The sequence below is a fragment of the Neophocaena asiaeorientalis genome, unplaced genomic scaffold (genome assembly GCF_003031525.2).
Source record: "Neophocaena asiaeorientalis asiaeorientalis breed wild unplaced genomic scaffold, Neophocaena_asiaeorientalis_V1.1 scaffold1247, whole genome shotgun sequence".
In the NCBI taxonomy this organism is placed as follows: domain Eukaryota; kingdom Metazoa; phylum Chordata; class Mammalia; order Artiodactyla; family Phocoenidae; genus Neophocaena; species Neophocaena asiaeorientalis.
The window spans coordinates 98357-118206 of NW_020174329.1; the positions used below are offsets into that span (position 1 = coordinate 98357).

Below are 19850 nucleotides of genomic sequence, written 5' to 3' on the forward strand. Positions count from 1 at the left end.
CTGGGTGCCCCATTCCACCTTCAACCCTGAGAGCAGTAGAGACTTCCAGTCCACCCTGCCCCGGCTTGACCCTGCCGGATCCACTGGTCAGGTGGAGCCACAGCGCCTGGTGTAGTCCTGGGTGGAGGCCTGGAAGTGCTCGGTGCTGTTGAGATCCGGGCAAGCACAGGATCACATAGCACTTGGGGAGGAAATAACCGCTGAAGCCGCCACTCAGGCTGCTCGGCTTGGCCAGCACGCTGACCATGGGCAGGTGCTTGCCCTGGTAGACACTGGCCATGGTGAAGAAGGCGATCCAGGACATGAAGTTGAGGAGCAGGCTGAAGGTGACACATTTGACCTCGCTGTAGTTCTCTGGCAGGTCCTTGCCCAGGAAGCTGCAGGCAAAGGCGCTGACCTAGAGGAGGCCATTGTAGGCGAAAGCCAGCATGAAGCCCGGTGGGTTAGCCTCTGTGAGTCAAGCACCGCCAGCTGAGGGAAGGGCTGGTATTCCCTAGGGGGCAGTGGGGTCCACACCGCAAGCCACGTTAGACAGATAAGCAGGTGGGTTGTTGAGCTGATCACCACCAACGGGCCAGCACTGTGGTTTTGGACCCACGCACGGAAGAAGGTGGGTACCTTGGCAGAAAACTTGAAGATGAACACAAGTTGGAAGGAGCGGATCGTCAGGCAGGACAGGAAGATGGCAAAACCAAGGGCAGAGGCCTTCGCGCAGCAGGCATGTGGGCAGAGTGGGCTCCCCAAAGAAACCATAGTGGCCGCAGCTGCCCCCCGCCAGGGAGCCCAGCATGAGGAAGCACAGCCGGCCTCCAGCCGACCTCACCACAGGCGTGTCTAGGTACCAGGCAAACAGGCCAGCAGTCCCAGCCGCCAGCAGCAGCAGCAGCGTATTAGCTGCCAGGAGCACCCAAGAGATGGGCTCATGCCAAGTCAGAAACACCACGGTGCATGGGAAGCAGGCCTGGCTTCTCTCAGGTGCCCACTCTTCTTTCCCACAAGGTTGGCAGCTGTAGGGGTCTGGAAGGGAAGGCAGAGAGGGTTCCTGAGAGCCGGGTGAGCATAGCAGGAATGGGGAAGGGAAGGGAGGCCGTGCAAGCCCGCAAGGTTCTGGGAGGGCTGTAGCACAGGAGCTGGGCTCTGCCAGGCACAGCTCTACCAGGGGGTAGCCCTGGGTGAGGGCCCCCAGGCCAAGTGTTTCCTCAACATGCCTGTGTTAATTACAGATTGTGGAGACACCTGGATCGGTTCTGTGTGGCTCATGATCCCGTGAAACCCAGAAGGGGTTTGCAAACCAAGAGCTCGTAGAGAGGGCCTTAACCCACATAACCTTGAGGCTATGATCCAATGCGAGCAGCCAGCCCCAAAGGAAGGGTCTTTTCGTCTCTCCCCAGCACTCCCACTAGCCAAATCCACCTGCCTGAGCTGCCGCTCTGTGGTTTCTCTGAGTTGACTCTCTCAGGAAAGAAGAGATACATTCTCACACCCACAGAGACAGTAAAAGGAAGGCACGTGGCCCCTGGAGTCCAGCTCTGGGCTGAGCCCTTAGCTACCTCTGTTTGCTCTCTGGTCTTGACCTTGCATCACTGGGTAGAGTATGCTTTTTGTCCTGCTGCAGACGTGCTAGTAGCTGCATTCAGGCCAAGCTCTTCAAGGTGTCAGCTGTCACTGGCATGGACAACAGAAGGGACTTCATACAGATAACATGGGAGGGCACAAAGGGAATGATAGCCACATCTGTTTGGATAAAGAGGTTGAACTTAGGGGGACTTCCCTGGTGGTCCAGTGGTTAAGAATCTGCCTTCCAATGCCGGAAACACGGGTTTGATCCCTGGTCAGGGAACTACGATCCCACATGCTGCGGGGCAACTAAGCTCACATGCTGCAACCACTGAGCCCACATGCCACAACTAGAGAGAAGCCCATGGGCCACAACGAAAGATCCAGCATGCCACAACTAAGACCCAATGCAGGCAAAAATGAAAGAAAAAGAAAGAAAGAAAGGAAGGAAGGAAGAAAGAAAGGAAGGAAGGAAGGAAGAAAGGAAGAAGGAAAGAAAGAAAAAGAAAGAAAGAAACTCAGCTACATATGAGGGCTTCAACTGCTTGTTTCTTTCTGCTTGATCAGAATTCAGTCTGATAGAAGGTGTCCCCCAACCTGTCCCTAACTGGCAGCAAAGTGACCAGGGCCCTGGTTCTGCACATGTGTGGCCCAAGGGGGGTCCTTTCATCTGCTCTACAGACCCTAGGGGTGCTGGGCGTTTCGCCCACTCATCACTGGGTCACTCACCACTCTTGTTGAGGAAGGTCCCGGCCTCACAGAGCACACACTCGAAGCAGCAGTGGTGGAAGCCCATGATCACTCTCTGGTCCCCTTCAGGACAGTCGCTGGAACACACAGACTGAGGTACCTGCAAGAAGCCACAGGCTAGGGGCTTCCCTGGTGGCGCAGTGGTTGAGAGTCCGCCTGCCGATGCAGGGGACATGGGTTCGTGCCCCGGTCCGGGAAGATCCCACATGCCCACATGGGATCCCTTATCCCACATGAGCAGCTGGGCCCGTGAGCCATGGCCGCTGAGCCTGTGCGTCCAGAGCCTGTGCTCCGCAATGGGAGAGGCCACAACAGTGAGAGGCCCACGTACCGCAAAAAAAAAGAAGCCACAGGTGTTCTGCAACCATGCGGAGGGGCCCAGCTCAAGGGACACTCGTTCTTAGGATGGAAAACTGGATCTCTGGGCATCCGCCTTTGCAGATTACTCCCAGGGCAGAGCCCCTGGTTGTGTGAACCAGTGACGACCGGGCGTCTGTCTGTGAGCCTGTGGAGCTTCCCTGGCAGGGCTGGGGAGAGTCATAGTGGCCTGATACCTGGGATCCCCTCTCCTGCTCTGTGTCGACATTGTCCCTGTGCTCCAGGCTGCCTGTCAGGCAATCACCTGGTGAGTGACCATGTCCCCGTTACCCAGTTGTCCTTTCCATGCCACCGGCTTTTTTTTTTTTTTTTTTGCCACCGGCTTTTGATTGTATTTATGTCTAGCCAAACTGGAGACCAAAAGGAGGAGCCGACGACCCTGAAGGTCCAGTTGGGGCCACTCCAGTCCCAGGCAATTATAACTGCTGAGGGGGTCGCCATTGTCATTAAATGTCACAATGTCCTTGTGTAAAAGGAAATTCACCTTGAGTATCTGCTCCAGAAGCTTAAACAAACAGGGATAACGGCGCTGCCATAGCTGGCACAGGCTGCTCCTCCAGGACCCACTGGGACCCAGACGGCCCAGGAAGCAAGTGCGTGGGGCCTTGCTGAGCTTCCATCTGGGTGGTTTCAGCCCATCTGGAAGTTCTGGTCCTTTTCTCAGGCTCTCTCCCCTCCTAGGAGGCCCCTTCACCCTCCTATCCAGCCTCCTGAGAGGAAGTCTCTAACAAAAGAGCCCTTTGCAGAGGTTTCAAGCCCTGGATCTGAGGCATGGTGGGTGGGAGGGGCCACAGTTCAGAGAACAGAAGACGAACACGAGCCTCAGAGAAGGAATCAGCCTCCAGGCGGGGCCTTTGTCCCCGACCCCTTCCATTTAGGGTAGCCGAAGAGGAACCGCTCTGCTTGCCCCAGGAAAGCACCCTGATATAGGGTGCCAGCGGCAGGTTAAGTGCCTTACCTGCCAGGGGTAGACCCAGCCTCTGGAACAGACTCCAGAGGCACAGCCCAGGAGCTGGTGGAGGCTGTGAGCCACGGCATAGACAGCCTGGTAGATGTTGTAGGCGGAGCTCATGGAGAATGCTCCAAGTGTGAGCATCTTCTGTGCCTCGAAAGCCCAGCACTCTCTACAGAGCTGGTTGCTGCTGCACCAGGAGCCCCTGAGGCAAGGCCCAAGGGCTCCTTTGTCTGCCCAGACATAGGCCTCTTCAAACTCCTTCAGGCCAGGGACACGCCTCTGTGCTGATGCCCCAGATCCCAGGCACATTGCTGATGTGTCTGGAGATGGCCCAGTCTTCTGAGGCGATCCACACCTCGGCAGTCGGCTTGGCCAGCACCACGGACTCAAAGAACACCCTGGCCAGCTGCCTGCTGGAGCAAACACCCACGACCGCGGTCCTCGCTTGGGCCAGGCAGCGTATCACGCTCTGCATCCTCTCATGGCCCGGCTGGGTAGAGAAAGGCACAGTGTCCTTGAAGGCAACGCAGATGCCCTGCTGGGTGGCCTGGTCCTCCAGCGCCTGCACCCCTAGCTGCCCGTAGTCACCTTCGCTGCCCACCATGGAGATCCAGACCCACCCGAACCTCCGCGACGGCAGCGTCAAGATCTCCACCTGGCGCTCATCACTTGGGATGGTGCGCAGAAAAGAGGGGCAAAGCCGCTTCACGCTGAGCGTCACGCTGCTGGCATCAGAGCTGACCTGTGGGGTTCAGTTCAAGTTCTGTGGCATCAGCCTCGAATGAGGGCCCCCCCAGTGCCAGCCCTGTGCTGGGCGCGGGGACACGGGGAGGATGGAGACAAGGTCCTGGCCCAGGGTCTCAAGCAGAGCACCACTTGACACACGAGGCTAACAGGTTACATGTCAGGTAGGGAGCAGGTCCCCAGGGAGACTTCTGGGAGAAGAATGGGAATCTGTCCTGTGGACAAAGGGACCACAGCCGCTTGCAGGGAGTGAAATGGTATATGTGTGTGTGTGTGTATGTGTGTGTGTGTGTGTGTGTGTGTGTGTGTGTGTGTCCCTTCAGGGACTTCCACTTGGCTGGAGGTCAGATCCAGGAAGAAAGAGAGCCTGAGCAGGTGTGTCTGGTCAGGGTGGGAAGCCTTAGCCCCCTGCTGCGGGGCTGGGGCTTTATCCTAAGGCCTCAGGGTTTAGGCAGGGAAGTGACATCAGACTTGTGTTTTAGGAGTGTATCTCTGATCAGTGAGGAACGTGTTTAAAAAGGCTCAAGGCCAGGCGAATTCCCTGGCTATCCAGTGGTTAGAACTCCAAGCTTTCACTGCTAAGGGCGCAAGTTCAATCCCTGGTCAGGGAACTAACAACGACAACAAAAAGGCTCAAGGCCAGAGTCACAGAGAACTCCTAGGACCTGAAGGAATCATCTAGATGAGAGGGGAGGGCAGTCAGTTAAAGCTGCGGCAGTGGCCATAGAGAAGAAGGGACAGCTGGCAGCGGTGAGGGCCCCCTCCCCGACCGACCCCCGGCAGAGGCCGTGGAGATGAGCTAAATGTAGGGGCAGGGAAGGGAGTGAAGGTGGGACTGCAGGGTTTCTGGCTTCCCTAGAGACAGTCACTCTGCCACACGGGCCAGGCAGGGGATGCAGGAAGACAAGAGGCTTGTGTTACGTGGGGAGGGAAGTTCATCTGGGGGCCTAATGGGTCCATGAAGTGGAGACGCTGGGCGCTGGGCGAGCGTCTGGAAATCAGGTTGGTGCTCAGGGGTCAGAAGGGAGGTGGAGACAGGAATTTCAGCCCCGTCCTCGGCCTGCCTGGGAAGGGGAGGGGTCTGCCGTAGGGAGTCACCGCCTTCTCAGAGGAGATGGGGGCCGGTGGTGGGGGCAGAATTCTCTAAAGGAGACCAAGAAAGAAGTGCCCCAAGTGAAAGGGTCGTAAATGCTGAGGGAAAGTGTCAAAATGGTCAAATGGAGGGACTTCCCTGGCTGTCCAGTGGTTAAGACTGCACGCTCTCAATGCAGGGGGCATGGGTTCGATCCCTGGCCGGGGAGCTAAGATCCCGCATGCTGAGTAGCATGGGGCCAAAAAAAAAAAAAAAAGATCAAATGGATTAAAGGCCACCTACTGGGCCCTGCACCAGCCCACCTGAGTAAGACGGTGCTGGGTTCCACCTCCGGGCTGGCCACCTGAACCACGTCCAGTCCCTACCCAGCTGCACCTTCCAGCACCGGCTAGAAGGGCAGAGTGCAGGGCAGCGGAGGGAGGAGTCAAGGCAAAGAGGGAGAAGCAAACAGGAACAGAGGACTCTGCGGAGAAGCCTGCATGGAAGCAGGGCAGGGTTAGCCAGGTCTGAGAGGAGAAGCGCCTGGAGGGAAGAGGAGGACAGACAGACGGGCAAGCGTGTGGGTGGGGGAGGAGGCCCAGGGAGAGGTCGATGAGCAGAGTAGGGGAAGGAGGGGGCTGGCCCGCACAGGGACAGATGCCACACCTCTGAGCCTGAGTCTGGGGGGCTGGGAAACAAAGGGTTTTCAGTTCTGCACAAAGGTGATAGGACAGCAGGAGGAGAAAGAAGGGCAGAAGTTTCCGAGGAGAATGGATTTTCCAGTGAGCACTGAGGCAGGGAGACCTGGAAGCGACGCTTGGACAGGAAGGAATGCCAGGCAGGTGACTAACGAGCAGTGACCACCCAGGAGGTCCAGGAGTCCAGGCAGGCCTCAGGCACGGCAGCTCCTGCCCACCCACCCCAGCCCACACTGGACTTGGCAGGAGGGGAGGTGAGCGAACTGCCAGGGCGCCAGCTTATCAGGGGCATCAGGAAGGGGCTCAGCAGGGCTGCAGTGGTGGCAACATAGTTGCTGGTGTCGGGCCCAATCACTGCCACAATCGCGGGGGAGTAGTGGGCAGGGTCTCCTTGGCTCTCCACGTAGCGCGGCCCTGGCGGGCTCAGCGTAGCAAACACGTTGGCTGACTCCGAGCACCCGTCGTACGGCTTGTACCCCAGGGTGACGTTGGGCAGCAGGGCGGTGGAGTTGTTTATCTCCTCGATGCCAAACTGCATGGCCTGGAAGAGGTGGCAGCCGTGGCCATTGAAGGTGCTAGGCCTGTAGGGAAAGCCAGGCTGAGAGCTGAAAAGGGCAAAAGGCCCTGCTGAGACCCTCTGGTCTCCTGGAACCCCAGGCTTAGGGGGTAGAAAAGAACCTCTGAGGTCATCTGTTCAGCCCCCTACAACCATGACCTCAGTGTGGACCCTGTGGCACACATGGTTCTGTTGACAGGCCTTCGGAGAGGTAGGGGGCAAATTGGAGAAATACACATACCATGCCCACCTCCCCCCAAATAAGCATGTTAGCACCGAAAGGCTCCCAAGTCCTGTAGGAGAGAAACCTGCTATATTAGGGTTCTCCAGAGAAACAGAACCAAGATGAGATACATACATATATACATAGAGAGAGAGAGAGGGAGAGGGAGACAGAGTGAGAGAGAGAGCAAAGAAGAGAGGTTTATTTTAAGGAATTAGCTCATGGGATTATGGGGGCTGGCTAGTCTGAGATTTGCAGGGCAGGCTAGAAATTCCCACGACACTTTATTTTGCAGTCGAGGCTGAGGCTGAAGGTGAAGTTCTTTCTTTTTCCGGGAACCTCCATCTTTTCTCTTAAGATCTTCAACTGTTTGGATGAGGCCCACCTACATGATGGAGGGCAATCTGCTTTACTCAGTCTATTGATTTAAACGTTAACCACATCTATGGGAATTCTCTGGTGGTCCAGTGGTTAAGACTTCACCTTCCAGTGCAGTGGGTGTGGGTTCGATCCCTGGCTGGGAGCTAATATGCCACAAGCCTCACGGCCAAAAAAACCAAAACGTAAAACAGAAGCAATATTGTAACAAATTCAGTAAAGACCTTAAAAATGGTCCACGTCACAAAATCCTAAAAATAGACAAATATTAACCACGTCTAAAAATACCTTCACAGCAACATCTAGACTGGTGTTTAACCAAACAACTGGGCACCAGGCCCTAGCCAAGTTGACACATGGAATCAACCACGGTCCATGCTTAACCTTGTTTAACTAGTACTTTTCACTGGGACACTCATGCCTGTGATGAGGGCCTGTGTTCCTCATGGCCTCTCTGGGAAACACCGACAAGGGCGCACTGGGGACACGATTCAGCCCTCCTTGGAGAGTGTGCCAGCCTGTTCCATTTCCCAGCCTCTCTGCTTGTTGCTAGGCTCTCCCATCGTTCCTATCGCTTCTGTCCTTGAGTCACTGGAAGGAAATGCAGTACCTCCTGCTCGTGACAGCCCATCAGTTACCTGAAGCCAGTTTTCCTATGTCTCCTCCTCGAGTCTTTTCTTCCCAGGCTCCCATCTGTAGCTCTTTGGGCCAGTCCTCCTGCGCCAGGCTTTCCAGAACCTTCCTCCGGGGCCGGCTGTCAGGTGTGCTTCATGTTTCGGGCATCCTACTTTTGAGCTATGATACATCTTCAAGCTGCCCAAACCTAACACTTGGATGGATGGCAAGAAACTATCTTCTTTATAAGAAAAGCCGTTGTTTTTTCTACCTAGACTGTTGACTTCACGAAGACACCAACCTAATTTATCTTTGCTAAGCTCCTGAAGCATCTACTGCTATGTGTTCCCACATGGGGGGAAGCTTCCCCTGGAGGACTGTACTCGCCATCTGGGAGACTAAGGAGTGTGAACTTGGGGAGGAACGGGGTGGGGGAGGAGACGGAGGAGGGGAGAGGCCATGCTTGCTTAATCCTTGCCATCTAGTTACATCACAAAGCCAGGAAACAACTGGCATGGAATTAAAAGACAAAGGACTCTAACAGCCAGGGCAAAAGGACATATTACAAAGTGGAAACTGTATTACAAGGTGCCAGGGAAGGGGCTAGCTAGCACTTGAAGGTGGCGCCTGCAGGTTGGGTAGGGACTGGAGGCAGCTCAGACGGTCACCCCAGAGGCAGAACTGGCAGGGTCTTGCTGAGGGGGGCTGGCAGAGGGCCCCGTAGGCATGGCCCCCCCTAGGTGACAGTTCTGCTGACCCCTCACTCACCTGTCACAGAAGGTCACTGTGGGTCTGCATCTCACCCCTAGATAGTCACCGTGGAGAGGAAACTGGTCCGCAAGCAGGTAATCCCCAGGGAGGCTGAAGTCAGAGGACGCGGTGCTGTGGCAGCTGAAAGCCCAGCAGCAGGAGAGGGAAAGCTGCAGGCAGATGAAGCTCGCCCCCCAGAGTAACATGCTGGCCAGACCTCCCTGCACCTGGCATGGCCGCGCCGCGCCCTGGGACCAGACCGGGCCGTTTAACTAGAAGAGTCGGCAGCTGCCCATGTTTCATGCCTTCATGCTTCCCAGTTTCATGCCTTTGAAAGGGGTGGGACTGGAACCCAGTTATAGGAAGCGGGCTGTTTGCCTCCAGCGTCTGGGCCTGCAGTCCTCCTCAGGAACCGGGCAGGGTAAAGGCACAGGTGCGAACCAGGTGGCACCCACTGGCCCTTCCTCTGGACAGTTGTGGGTTCTGTCCTTGCACTGCTGCCTGTGGCTTCACCTGGCTCAGAAAGAGAGCCCTGGTATTTGGGGGCGGGCAGAGGAAGGCTGGAACACATCTTCTCTGGGGGAACAGGGTGTGGAAGGTTGCTCTCTGGGAGCTGAGGATTTTAAAACCTTTTACCTGGGCCTCAGTTGACCCAGTGAGGCAAGGCTTTGAGTTAAACTTGCAACTCCACACACCCACCCCAGTCCTCAGTATCCTGAAATTGAAATTCTGAGTAAATCATCCCGATTTCGCCTTGTTATAAACAGGGTTGCTCCCTTCAGCTCAAAGACAAATGCTTGCAAATAGACTGGTTTTGTTTAAAACGTCAATCCTGGAGCTTTCTCTGCATGAAAAAAAAAATCCTAGGTGGATTTCCGGAGAGGTGGCCTTGGACTCAGGGTATCTGACTTTCCCTCTCCAGGCTGCCGGGGTGGGGCTTTTGCATAATGTAAATAGAACCTTCGCTGGGACACCCGGCCCGGGTGTCGCCCCAGGCGGCCCCCAGATCCGGCCCCCGCTACCCTCCCACCGCGAGAGGGCCAGAGCCTCCAAGGGGCCGGGTGAGGCCCGGGGGCGCTGCCGAGGCCGCCGGCAGAGGGCGCCAGCGGCTCCCAGGCCGTTGGATGGGCCGCGGGGCGGAGCGACGGGATCTCGCGAGATTGTCGAGGAGCAGGCGCCGGTGGGCAGCATGGCCGACTCGTTGCTGCTGTTTAAGAGGGGTCCTTCTCGCTCCACGTGGCTGCGGGCCCGCAAGGCCCGGCCGCACCTCATCCTCAGCTACCGGCCCCGCCGCCGGCTCGGGAGGCTGCGCTGGCGCAGCCGAAGGCGCTTTCGGCGGCGACTGCTGCAGGCCCAGGCGGCCGGCGTGGACTGGCGGGAGGGCGGCTGCCTGGTGTCGCGTGCGGTGGCGCCCCGGAGGCCCAAGACCGCGGCCCCCAGTCCCCGCCTGGCCAAGGATCCGGCCCCGAGTTGTTCCGCGATCCTCCCCATCCCGCCTGTGCGGTCGGCCGGCTCGGGCCGCGCCGTGTTGCTGCTGCCGCTGGGGCAGGTAGGTCGCGCTCGGGGAGCCGGCAGGGCAGAGCGGGAGGGGTAGGGACGCAGCCCCGGGAGCTGCAGGCTGAGAGAGGCCCGTGTCCCCCTGCGGGTTCTTTGGACGCCTTCCTCGGGCGGTGGTGCTGGGCAGAGCGTAACAGGGACCCTCCCGAGGGAATTCTAAGTCTTCGGGGCTGGAGGGACTTTAATAGTAATGATAATAATAGGTGGCATTTACCGAGTGCTTAGAAATGTCAGGCTCTAAGTGTTCTAAGTATCTGGGGCATATGAACCCATTTAGTACCCATGCATGCTCTACGGAGTCATTACCGCTAGGAATGTTTACAGAAAGAAAGAATATAGCTTAGGTAACTTGCCAGAAAGTTATACAGCAGAGGTAGGTAGAGCCAGCAGTCAAACCCTGGCAGCCTGATTGCAGGGCCCCTGACGTTCACCTGAACGTTGGTCTGGGACGTCCCCCGCAATACAGGAGGGAGGTGAAAACCCAAGAACGGGAGAGACTCGGCAGGCGCTGGACATTTGTAAGAACAGGGAGCCAGGAGTACAGCAGAGCTGAGTTCAGGGGGCGCCCCCTGGGTCAGTGTTCACCAGACTCTCTGTCCCTGTAGCTGCCGTAGGATATGATCTTAGGTTAAAAATATTAATATTTTAATCTATTAGTTTAAAATACTAGATAGTCATCTACAAGGTATTCTGTTACTTGGAAATCAGCCTCCTTTTGATGTCTGAGTAGCCAGTTAAGATCTTAGAAGTTTTCAGTCATTGGTAACAGAATCTGTAACCTTATTTCTTCCTTTATTTTTTCTTTCCCTCTAGGGCTTTACTTTTAGCGGGATCTGTCGTGTGACCTGCCTCTATGGCCAGGTGCAGGTGTTTGGTTTTACCATCAGCCAAGGCCAACCTGCCCAAAATGTCTTCTCTACCTATACCCACTCTCGCCTGACTATCAATGCAGTTCATTACTCAGTGCATGAGAAAAGCAAGAAGGAGATGAAAAGGGAAGCCCGAAGTTTGCTCAGATCTTATCTGAACCAAGGTAATGAAAAAAACTGCATGATTTACTAAGGATGTATCGTAATAAGGTGAATAATTTTTTTTTTTTTTTTTGGCTGTGCTGCCCGGCATGTGGGATCTTAGTTCCCCGACCAGGGATTGAACCCATGCCCCCTGCATTGGAAGCGCAGAGTCTAAACCCCTGGACGGCCGGGGAAATCCCAAGGCGAATAATTTTCAGATGCTTACTATGGCCTAGAACTTGTACTCTTTACTGTATCTATTTAAACTCTCACCAGGGTCTTGAGAGTGAAACTATTGTTTTCACGATTTTACAGATGAGAAAAGTTGCCCAAGGCCACACAGCATTTAGGTAGCAAACCTGGATTGACTTCTCCACCCAGGTGTGCTCCTATCATGCAATATGGCCTCCTCTCAAACATAATTCCTAGTCTCCAAAAGTTTGGAATTTAGCAGAGGAGAGGGAGGTCCTAAAGGGCATAGAGTTTAATGGCGTGCTATTTCTAAGGTAGTTTATATCTCTCTTTACAGACGACAGATACTGTTTGATGAAGAATTTTTCTCCTCTGTGTTCCATTCTGTTGCTGGAACGTCTGAAAACCTCCACTGTGAACTTCATAATCAGCCATCCAGGTTTATCTTACGTTTTCGTACAAGAGGTAGAACCAGTTTTCATTCAGAGTTTTGCTAATTACTTTCACCAAAACAGTCAGATGACTATGTAGGATGCCCCTTTGGAAGATCAGTCTGTCTGTCACATTGTGCTGTAAGTCGTACAGAATGTGACATGTGTGTAAAGTAAAAGTCAGTATAGAAGGCTATATCGTGAAAGTTGTCTGTTCTACCCCCCTTAGCTTCATTCCCCAGAGAAAGTCATCGTTTTCTACTATAGTTGGTTACATGCCTTTTGATACTTCTTCAGTGGTTATCTTTATATTTTTTTAAGTGGTTATCTTTATATTTTGATTTACTAACTTGAGACAGTATGAATTTTCTCTAAACTCCGAACGAGAATGAGTAATTTCAGTGTACTTACACTTTATCCCATCTCTCTCTTCACCTCCAAATTTTTGCTGCCCTTAGTATTAATTTCCTGAAGTCGGGTCGGTCACTATAATTGTCTCCCACGAGCCAGTAGACTGAGTCAACTCTATAGCAACATCAGACAGACTGGGTGTGAGGTGTGAGTGCTTGGGTGCACGGAGACGGGGCGCTGTGGGAGGAGACTTAAATCTGTAGCTTAAAGATGCCTCTTAGACATTCAGCTGGAGATGTCAAGTGGGAGGTTCAGTGTGTGAGTCAAGTTCAGAGAGGAGTTTGGGAATGTAAATTTGGGAGCTTTCAGCAGAAGAGGGTTCTGGAGCCCATGAGACAGGATAGTAACGCCAAGGAGTTGATACAGGTAAAAAACGAGAAGGTTCAGGGTCTGAGCCCGGAGCAACAAAGACTGCAACAACAGGTGGGCGTGGTTGGGGAGCCGCTGGAGGACGCGGAGGCCCCGCTGCAGCTGATGGTGAGATGAGGCCTGAGAAGGGAACTTGGGTGCAGAATCACCATCTGGACAAGAGTGGTTTCATTGCATTGCTGAGGGGGCTGGCCTGACTGGAATGGGGTCAAGACCTGGGGAAGAGCGGAACTCAAGGGTTTAATAGTCAGGGATTTTGCTTTTAGAGAGTTTAGCTGTTAAAGGGAAGAAAGAAATGAAACAGTGGTGGGAGGAGTGAACATGAACTAGAGAGTTCTGGTTTTTGTGCAGGTGGATGGAAAACAACCTCGTGATTGAACACAGCAGGTGGGAAAGATCCACAGGGGAGAGCACGCTAGCGCATGAGGGAGAGGATGGCTGGAGCGAGGTGGGGGATTGGACCTCGAGGGACGGGTTCTGGTGCCTGTGTGGAGGGTTGGCCTTAGGAGCAGAGGCAGTTCCTTCAGAGTGGCCGAAGGCAGTGCCTGGGACAGAGCCAGAGGCAAGGGGAAGGTCTCTACTGATTGCTTCCCCTTACGCTGTGAAACGGTTCAAGGTTATCACCTAGGGAGTAGGAGGGGGTTGGAGGCTGGAAGATATGAAACAAGGGCAGGACAATGAATGGGCTCTTGTGGTCACGTAAATTTAATCTAGTACAGAATCCAGCAGCTTGGTCGGAGCCATAGAGAAGGGAATGGAAATCCCTTGTTACCAAGTGAATGTTTCAGATGCCACGATCAAACTCATTCTTTTTTCATTTATTTTCAGCTTTTGTTTTGTCCCTGCGACTTTCCCAACCAGCACTGTTTATCCTCCTTATGATCTTTGTTGGATAACTTTCCTTTCCACACTTACGCGTTAACACATTCTGCAATTATATTTTCATATAAGGCAAATAGTAAACTTTCACTTATCTCATTTTATAAGATGTACTTGTTCTTCCCTCAGTGATTGATAGTTGAGCGGAGTGTAGAATTACAGGTTCACAGAAGTTTTCCTAGAAACCTTGAAGGACTTGCTCCACTGTTTTCTAGAATCCAGAATACCTGCTAGGAATCCTCATCCCAGGCTGATTCTTGCTCCTTTTTTTTTTTTTTGCGGCATGCAGGCCTCTCACTGTTGTGGCCTCTCCCGTTGCCGAGCACAGGCTCCAGACTCGCAGGCTCAGCGGCCGTGGCTCATGGGCCCAGCCGCTCCGCGGCATGTGGGATCCTCCCGGACCGGGGCACGAACCCGTCCGTGTCCCCTGCATCGGCAGGCGGACTCTCAACCACTGCGCCACCAGGGAAGCCCCTTGCTCCTTTTATGATGTCCTTCTCCTCAGGGTTGATGAATTGCATGCGGATGTGATCATGGGTGGGGTCTCTTCCTGGGTCCTCCCTTATTCCATCTGAGACCCACTTGCTTCTGCCAGGGCCCTGCTCTCATTCCTCCGGTGGCTTTCCTGCGGTTTCCTGCTACTTCTGCTAGAATGCCATCGGACTTCATGTCTCCACCTTCCACATCCTTTCAACTCTCTTTTTTTAAAGATTCATTTATTATTTATTTGTTTTTGGCTGCGTCGGGTCTTAGTTGTGGCACGTGGGCGGTTCGTTGCGGTGCACGGGCTTCTATCTAGTTGTGGCGGTGGGTTTTTCTTTTCCTCTCGCTCTCTAGTTGTGGCATGCAGGCTCCAGAGTGCATGGGCTCTGTAGTTTGCGGCACGCGGGCTCTAGTTGAGACGCGTGAGCTCAGTAGTTACAGCGTGCTGGCTTAGTTGTCCCACAGCATGTGGGCTCTCAGTTCCCCGACCAGGGCTCGAACGCCCATCGCCTGCATTGGAGAGCAGATTCTTTACTGCTGGACCACGAGGGGAGTCCCTCCTTTCAACTCTTTGTCTTTTTGCTTGATGTTTTTGGAGATTGTCTTGACTTTGTTCCAAATCACCAACCTGTTCTACAGCTGGGGTCTTCGGTTGAATTTTTCTTGTGGCCATCACTTTTAAATTTCTACGCATTTTCTTTTTCTCTGGAGTCTCCTGCAGAGGTGGTGGCAGCTTGGTAGTAAGCGTAAGCTATGAAAATAGAGACATGGACGGCTTTGGGAGTCAACAAGACTTACCGGAGGGTTGGATTTGGGGGGTGAGAGAAAGGGAGGGATCAAATTTATCTTTTGTAGCTCACAACTATATGAGGCTTATTAATTTAGAACCGGAGAAAAAGAAGTGTGTTTGTTTTCATCTTTTCTTAAAGTTTACATTGTTACTTTCAGATTCCAACTTTCCAGATTAACTCTGAGTATTTCGCCTTGAAATCTGTCGGCATTAGAAGAGAGAGAAAAAAAAACGGCCTTCGTTTAACGGAGAGTGCCTTTTCAGTCATGGAAGAGTTAGTCAGCATTTCTTGTGGTGAGTAATAGGTACCGATACAGTCTAGCGTTTATCCACCAAAGCCTCAGAGGGTTACTGTTGATGATTAGTGTCCTAAAGAAGATGGCTAATTTTAGGGGTCAATGTTTGTTTCACCTCCAGAAGAAGCAGACGGCTGCCCTGTCATTCTGGTTTGTGGCTCTCAGGACATTGGAAAGTCAACATTTATTAGATACCTGATTAACCAGTTGTTAAATAGGTAAGAGTATTTTTGACATATTGCTAGATTTTTGGCAGGAAGTAGGATTTTTGATGTGAGAAACTAGATGGGAATGCATCCTGACTCCTAAGTAGAGATTCTATACAACCCCGCAAAGCCACTCAGCTGAGTGAGGCCGTCTGGTTACACCAGGTTTTGGGGTGAAGTGATGGCGCTCTCAGGTACACGCACCTTCCCTGTCGGTGAGCTCGTGAGAGTCGTCACTTGCTCTCTGAAAACGTATTTGTCCAAATCCAGAGAGTCAGGGTAGGGATAAATTCTGTTGTATTTTAAAAATAAAATGTTAAGAAAGGCAACGTTTTATCCATATGCTGAGTGGACACTGTGGCCTTGCCTGCGGCCCGTGTTCTCTTTAGTGTCCTTCTTCTGTGTTGGTTGTCGTCCTTGGAGCCTTCTGCCTGTGAGGCTGCATGGGGAGGATTATGCCTGGGCATCACATAAAATCTTTACAATCTGATTTACCCTTTGGGCACAGTAAAACTTGTTAAGTTTTTCTTTCTTTCTTTCAAATTTTCAGTATATCCTGCATTGACTATTTGGAATGTGATCTGGGACAGACAGAATTTACTCCACCAGGTTGCATTTCTCTACTTAATGTTACAGAACCGGTTCTAGGTATGTATTATATACTTCTTAAATGTCTTGGTTTTATACAGTGCGAAAGTAACGATACAGAAAGTTCAAAGAGGGCTTCCCTGGTGGCGCAGTGGATACGAATCCGCCTGCCAATGCAGGGGACACGGGTTCGAGCCCTGGTCCGGGAAGATCCCACATACCGTGGAGCCTGTGCGCCACAACTACTGAGCCCGCGCTCTAGAGCCCAAAAGCCACAACTGTTGAAGCCCGCGCACCTAGAGCCTGTGCTCCGCAACAAGGGAAGCCACTGCAGTGAGAAGCCCGTGCACCGCAACGAAGAGTAGCCCCCCACCCCCGCTCACAGCGACTAGAGAAAGCCCGCGCACAGCAATGAAGACCCGACATGGCCAAGCAGCCAAGGGTAGATAAATAAAATAAATATTAAATCCAAAAAAAAAAGTATTGTTTAAAAAAAAATTTCAAAGCATACAAAAGTATAAAACATAAAAAAAAGAACATTCTCCCCCACTCCCAAACTCATGGTCTTGCCATAACTATTCCTCAGCCTCAAAAAAACAAAAACAAAAACCCAATAAGACCTTTCTAGGGTTCCATTTTAGTAAGTGGAATTCCCATCCATTTTATTTTATGTAAATTGGAAACACTTTTCAGTAATATTAACATCTTATATAACCCTATACAATGATCTAAAGCAAGAAATTGGCATTGGGGCTTCCCTGGTGGTGCAGTGGTTGAGAGTCCGCCTGCCGATGCAGGGGACACGGGTTCGTGCCCCGGTCTGGGAGGATCCCACATGCCGCAGAGCAGCTGCGCCCGTGAGCCATAACCGCTGAGCCTGCACGTCTGGAGCCTGTGCTCCACAATGGGAGAGGCTGCAGCGGTGAGAGGCCCGCGTACCACAAAAAAAAAGAAAAAAAATTGACATTGATATAATACTATTAACTAATCTATAGGTCTTTTTTCAGAATTCATCAGTTATCCTACTAATATCCTTTTTATATTTCAGAATCCAAATCAGAGTCCCACATTGCCTTTTTTTTTTTTGGCTTTGCCTTGAGGCTTTGCAAGATCTCAGTTCCCCAACCAGGGATTGAACTCTGGCCACGGCAGTGAAAGCCTGGAATCCTAACCACTAGGCCACCAGGGAACTCCCACACTGCTTTTTTTAAATACAAAACTATACGTAATATGAGATTTATCATTTTAACTATTCATGTGTCCAGTTCGGTGGCATTAAATACATTCATAGTGTTGTGTAACCACCACCGCTATCTACCTCCAAAACTTTTTCACTGTCCCAAACTGAAATGCTCTACCTGTTAAACAATAGCCCATTCCCCACCCCAGTCCCCCACAGCCCTTAGGTACCGCTAGCCTACTTTCGGTTCCTATGAATTTGCCTAATGGAATCATGCAATATTTGTCCTTCTGTGTCAGGCTTTTTTCACTAAGCATAAAGGTTTTAAGGTCTGTTCATATTGTAGCATATGTCAAAAGTAATTCCTCTTTATGGCTGAAAATTATTCCATTATGTCACATTCTGTTTATCCTTTTAACTGTTGATGGACACACGGATTGTTTTCATTTTCTGCCTATTGTGATCTTGAACAAAGTAGTTGTGGCGTGCAGGCTGTGGGGGGGCGGGGGTGGCCTTAGTTGCCCCAGGGCATGTGGGATCTTAGTTTTCCAGCCAGGGATGGAACCCGTGTCCCCTGCATTGGAAGGCGGATTCTTAACTACTGGACCACCAGGGAGGTCCCAATTTTTGTTATTTTAATTATGACTTTTCTTGTGGATGTGAAGTGATATCTCTTTTTGGTCTTGATTTGCATTTCCTTAATGACAGTGGAGTTGAGCATCTTTTCATGTGCTTATTGGCCATTTGTACATCTGCTTTGGAGAAATGTCTAGTTTAGTCCTTTGCCCATCTTTTTAATTAATTTGTTTATTTTTGGCTGCGTTGGGTCTTCGTTGCTGCATGTGGGCTTTCTCTAGTTGCGGCGAGGGTGGGCAGTGCACGGGCGTCTCATTGCAGTGGCTTCTCTTCTTGCGGAGCACGGGCTCTAGGTGCACGGACTTCGGTAGTTGTGGCACGGGGGCTCAGTAGCTGTGGCGCATGGGCTTAGTTGCTCTGTGGCATGTAGGAATCTTCCCGGACCAGGGCTCAAACCTGTGTCCCCTGCGTTGGCAGGTGGATTCTTAACCACTGCGCCACCAGGGAAACTCCCATTTTAATTTCTTTAAGCAGTATTTTACCTCCTTGGTTAGATTTATTCCTAAGGATTTAATTCTTTTAGTTATTGTAAGTGGAATTGCTATTCTAATTTCCTTTTCATATTGCTAATTGCTGGTGTATAGAAACATAACTGACTTTTGTGTTTTGATCTTATGCCCTGTAACTTTACTGAATTCCTTTATTACCTCTAGTAGCATTCTTGTGAATTCTTTGGGATTTTTTATATATAAGGTCATGTCATCTGTGAATAGAGATAGTTTTATCTCTTCATTTCCAAGTTGGATGCCTTTTATTTCTTTTTCTTGTCTGGTAGCTCTGGCTAGAACCTTTAATACAATGTTGAATAGAAAGTAAACATCATTTTCTTGTTCCTGATCTTGGAGGTAATGCATACAGTCTTTTACCATTAAGCAAAATGTTAGCTGTGGCTTTTTTCACTTTACCTCTGTCAGGTTGAAGAAGTTGTCTTCTATTCCTAGTCTGTGGAATGTTTTTTATCATGGAAGGATGTTGGATTTTGTCAAATGCTTTTTCTGTTTCTGTTCAGGTAATTGTGTGACTTTTGTTAAGTCGATTTTTAAAGGAAGCAGACGGTATCACATTAGGTTGCTAGATATATTAGCGATTTAACACGCTTTTAGTCAGTAAGAACTTTTAAATACATTTACTTTATTTTAACAGCTTTCTAAAAAATACGTGTTTAGGTTGGGATAGGGAGGGAGACGCAAGAGGGAGGAGATATGGGGATATCTGTATATGTATAGCTGATTCACTTTGTTATAAAGCAGAAACTAACACACCATTATAAAGCAATTATGCTCCAATAAAGATGTTAAAAAATAATAATAATAATTGTTTAGGGGAGGCCCCTAGTGACCTAGTGTTTAGGATTCCAGGCTTTCACTGCCATGGCCTGGGTTCAGTCCCTGGTCTGGGAACTGAGATCCTGCAAGCCGCACAGCGCAGCCAAAAAAAAAAATTTGTTTAGACTTAGCTCTTTAGCTGGTTTCATTGTTCCTCTTTTACATTTTCTCTACTTCATTTAATTTTTTTCCCTTTTTTATCCCTTAGTATTTCAGTGGGTATTTCTAAAAACAAGGACACTGCTGTGTAATCGTAATACAACCGCCAGAATCAGGGCAGTAACATTGCCACAGTGCGGTTACTCGATTTTGTCCACGGTTCCAATCGTCTGTGTAGGCCCAGCGTGCACTTACAAATCTTTAGTCCCCTTTAGTCTGGAACAGTTCCTCCGGCTTTTCTTATCTTTTATGACCTTGACAATTCGAAGGTTACGTTTGTAGGCTCCCCCGTGGTTCGATTTAGAAGTGACGCTGTTCTCTGTGTGTCATATCAACATGCTGTCAGTTTGTCCTGTTGCCAGACATGTTAGCTCTGATCAGTTGGTTAAGATAGTGTTTGCCAGTGTTTTCCACTCTAACTAGGTGTGCTATTTTTATCTTCTTCTGGGTGTCATTTCTTCTAGATCCTCTCCGTGGACAGAAGTTAGGGAATATGCATATGCTTAAACCCACGCATGTCATGTATGTACGTATATAATATGTGTGTGTGCACATATATGTACACACACATATTTCTGTGTCTTTCTGTATCTGTCTGTTTATTAAGAGCCATGAGTTTGCACTGATCATTCTTTTTTTTTTTTTTTTTTTTTTTTTTT

General features: G+C 51.0%; 2 protein-coding genes across 2 annotated transcripts in view; one reads left to right on the plus strand and one right to left on the minus strand.

Moving 5' to 3' along the window:
• Nucleotides 1–87: 87 nt before the first annotated feature.
• TAS1R1 (taste 1 receptor member 1) lies at nt 88–8882 on the minus strand. Its single transcript, XM_024756152.1, is given in 11 exon segments — nt 88–159; nt 161–456; nt 459–700; nt 702–1017; nt 2287–2407; nt 2956–3100; nt 3102–3190; nt 3644–3935; nt 3937–4377; nt 6430–6735; nt 8695–8882. Coding segments are annotated over 11 exon segments (2508 nt in total).
• A 983-nt stretch (nt 8883–9865) lies between these two features.
• NOL9 (nucleolar protein 9) overlaps nt 9866–19850 on the plus strand; it is a 20001-nt gene continuing 10016 nt past the window's right edge. Inside the window, exons 1-6 of the mRNA XM_024756147.1 lie at nt 9866–10225; nt 11047–11266; nt 11776–11903; nt 14960–15095; nt 15219–15315; nt 15854–15951. Of these exons, the coding sequence (XP_024611915.1) occupies nt 9866–10225; nt 11047–11266; nt 11776–11903; nt 14960–15095; nt 15219–15315; nt 15854–15951 (1039 nt within the window). The remainder of the gene's footprint in view (nt 10226–11046; nt 11267–11775; nt 11904–14959; nt 15096–15218; nt 15316–15853; nt 15952–19850) is intronic.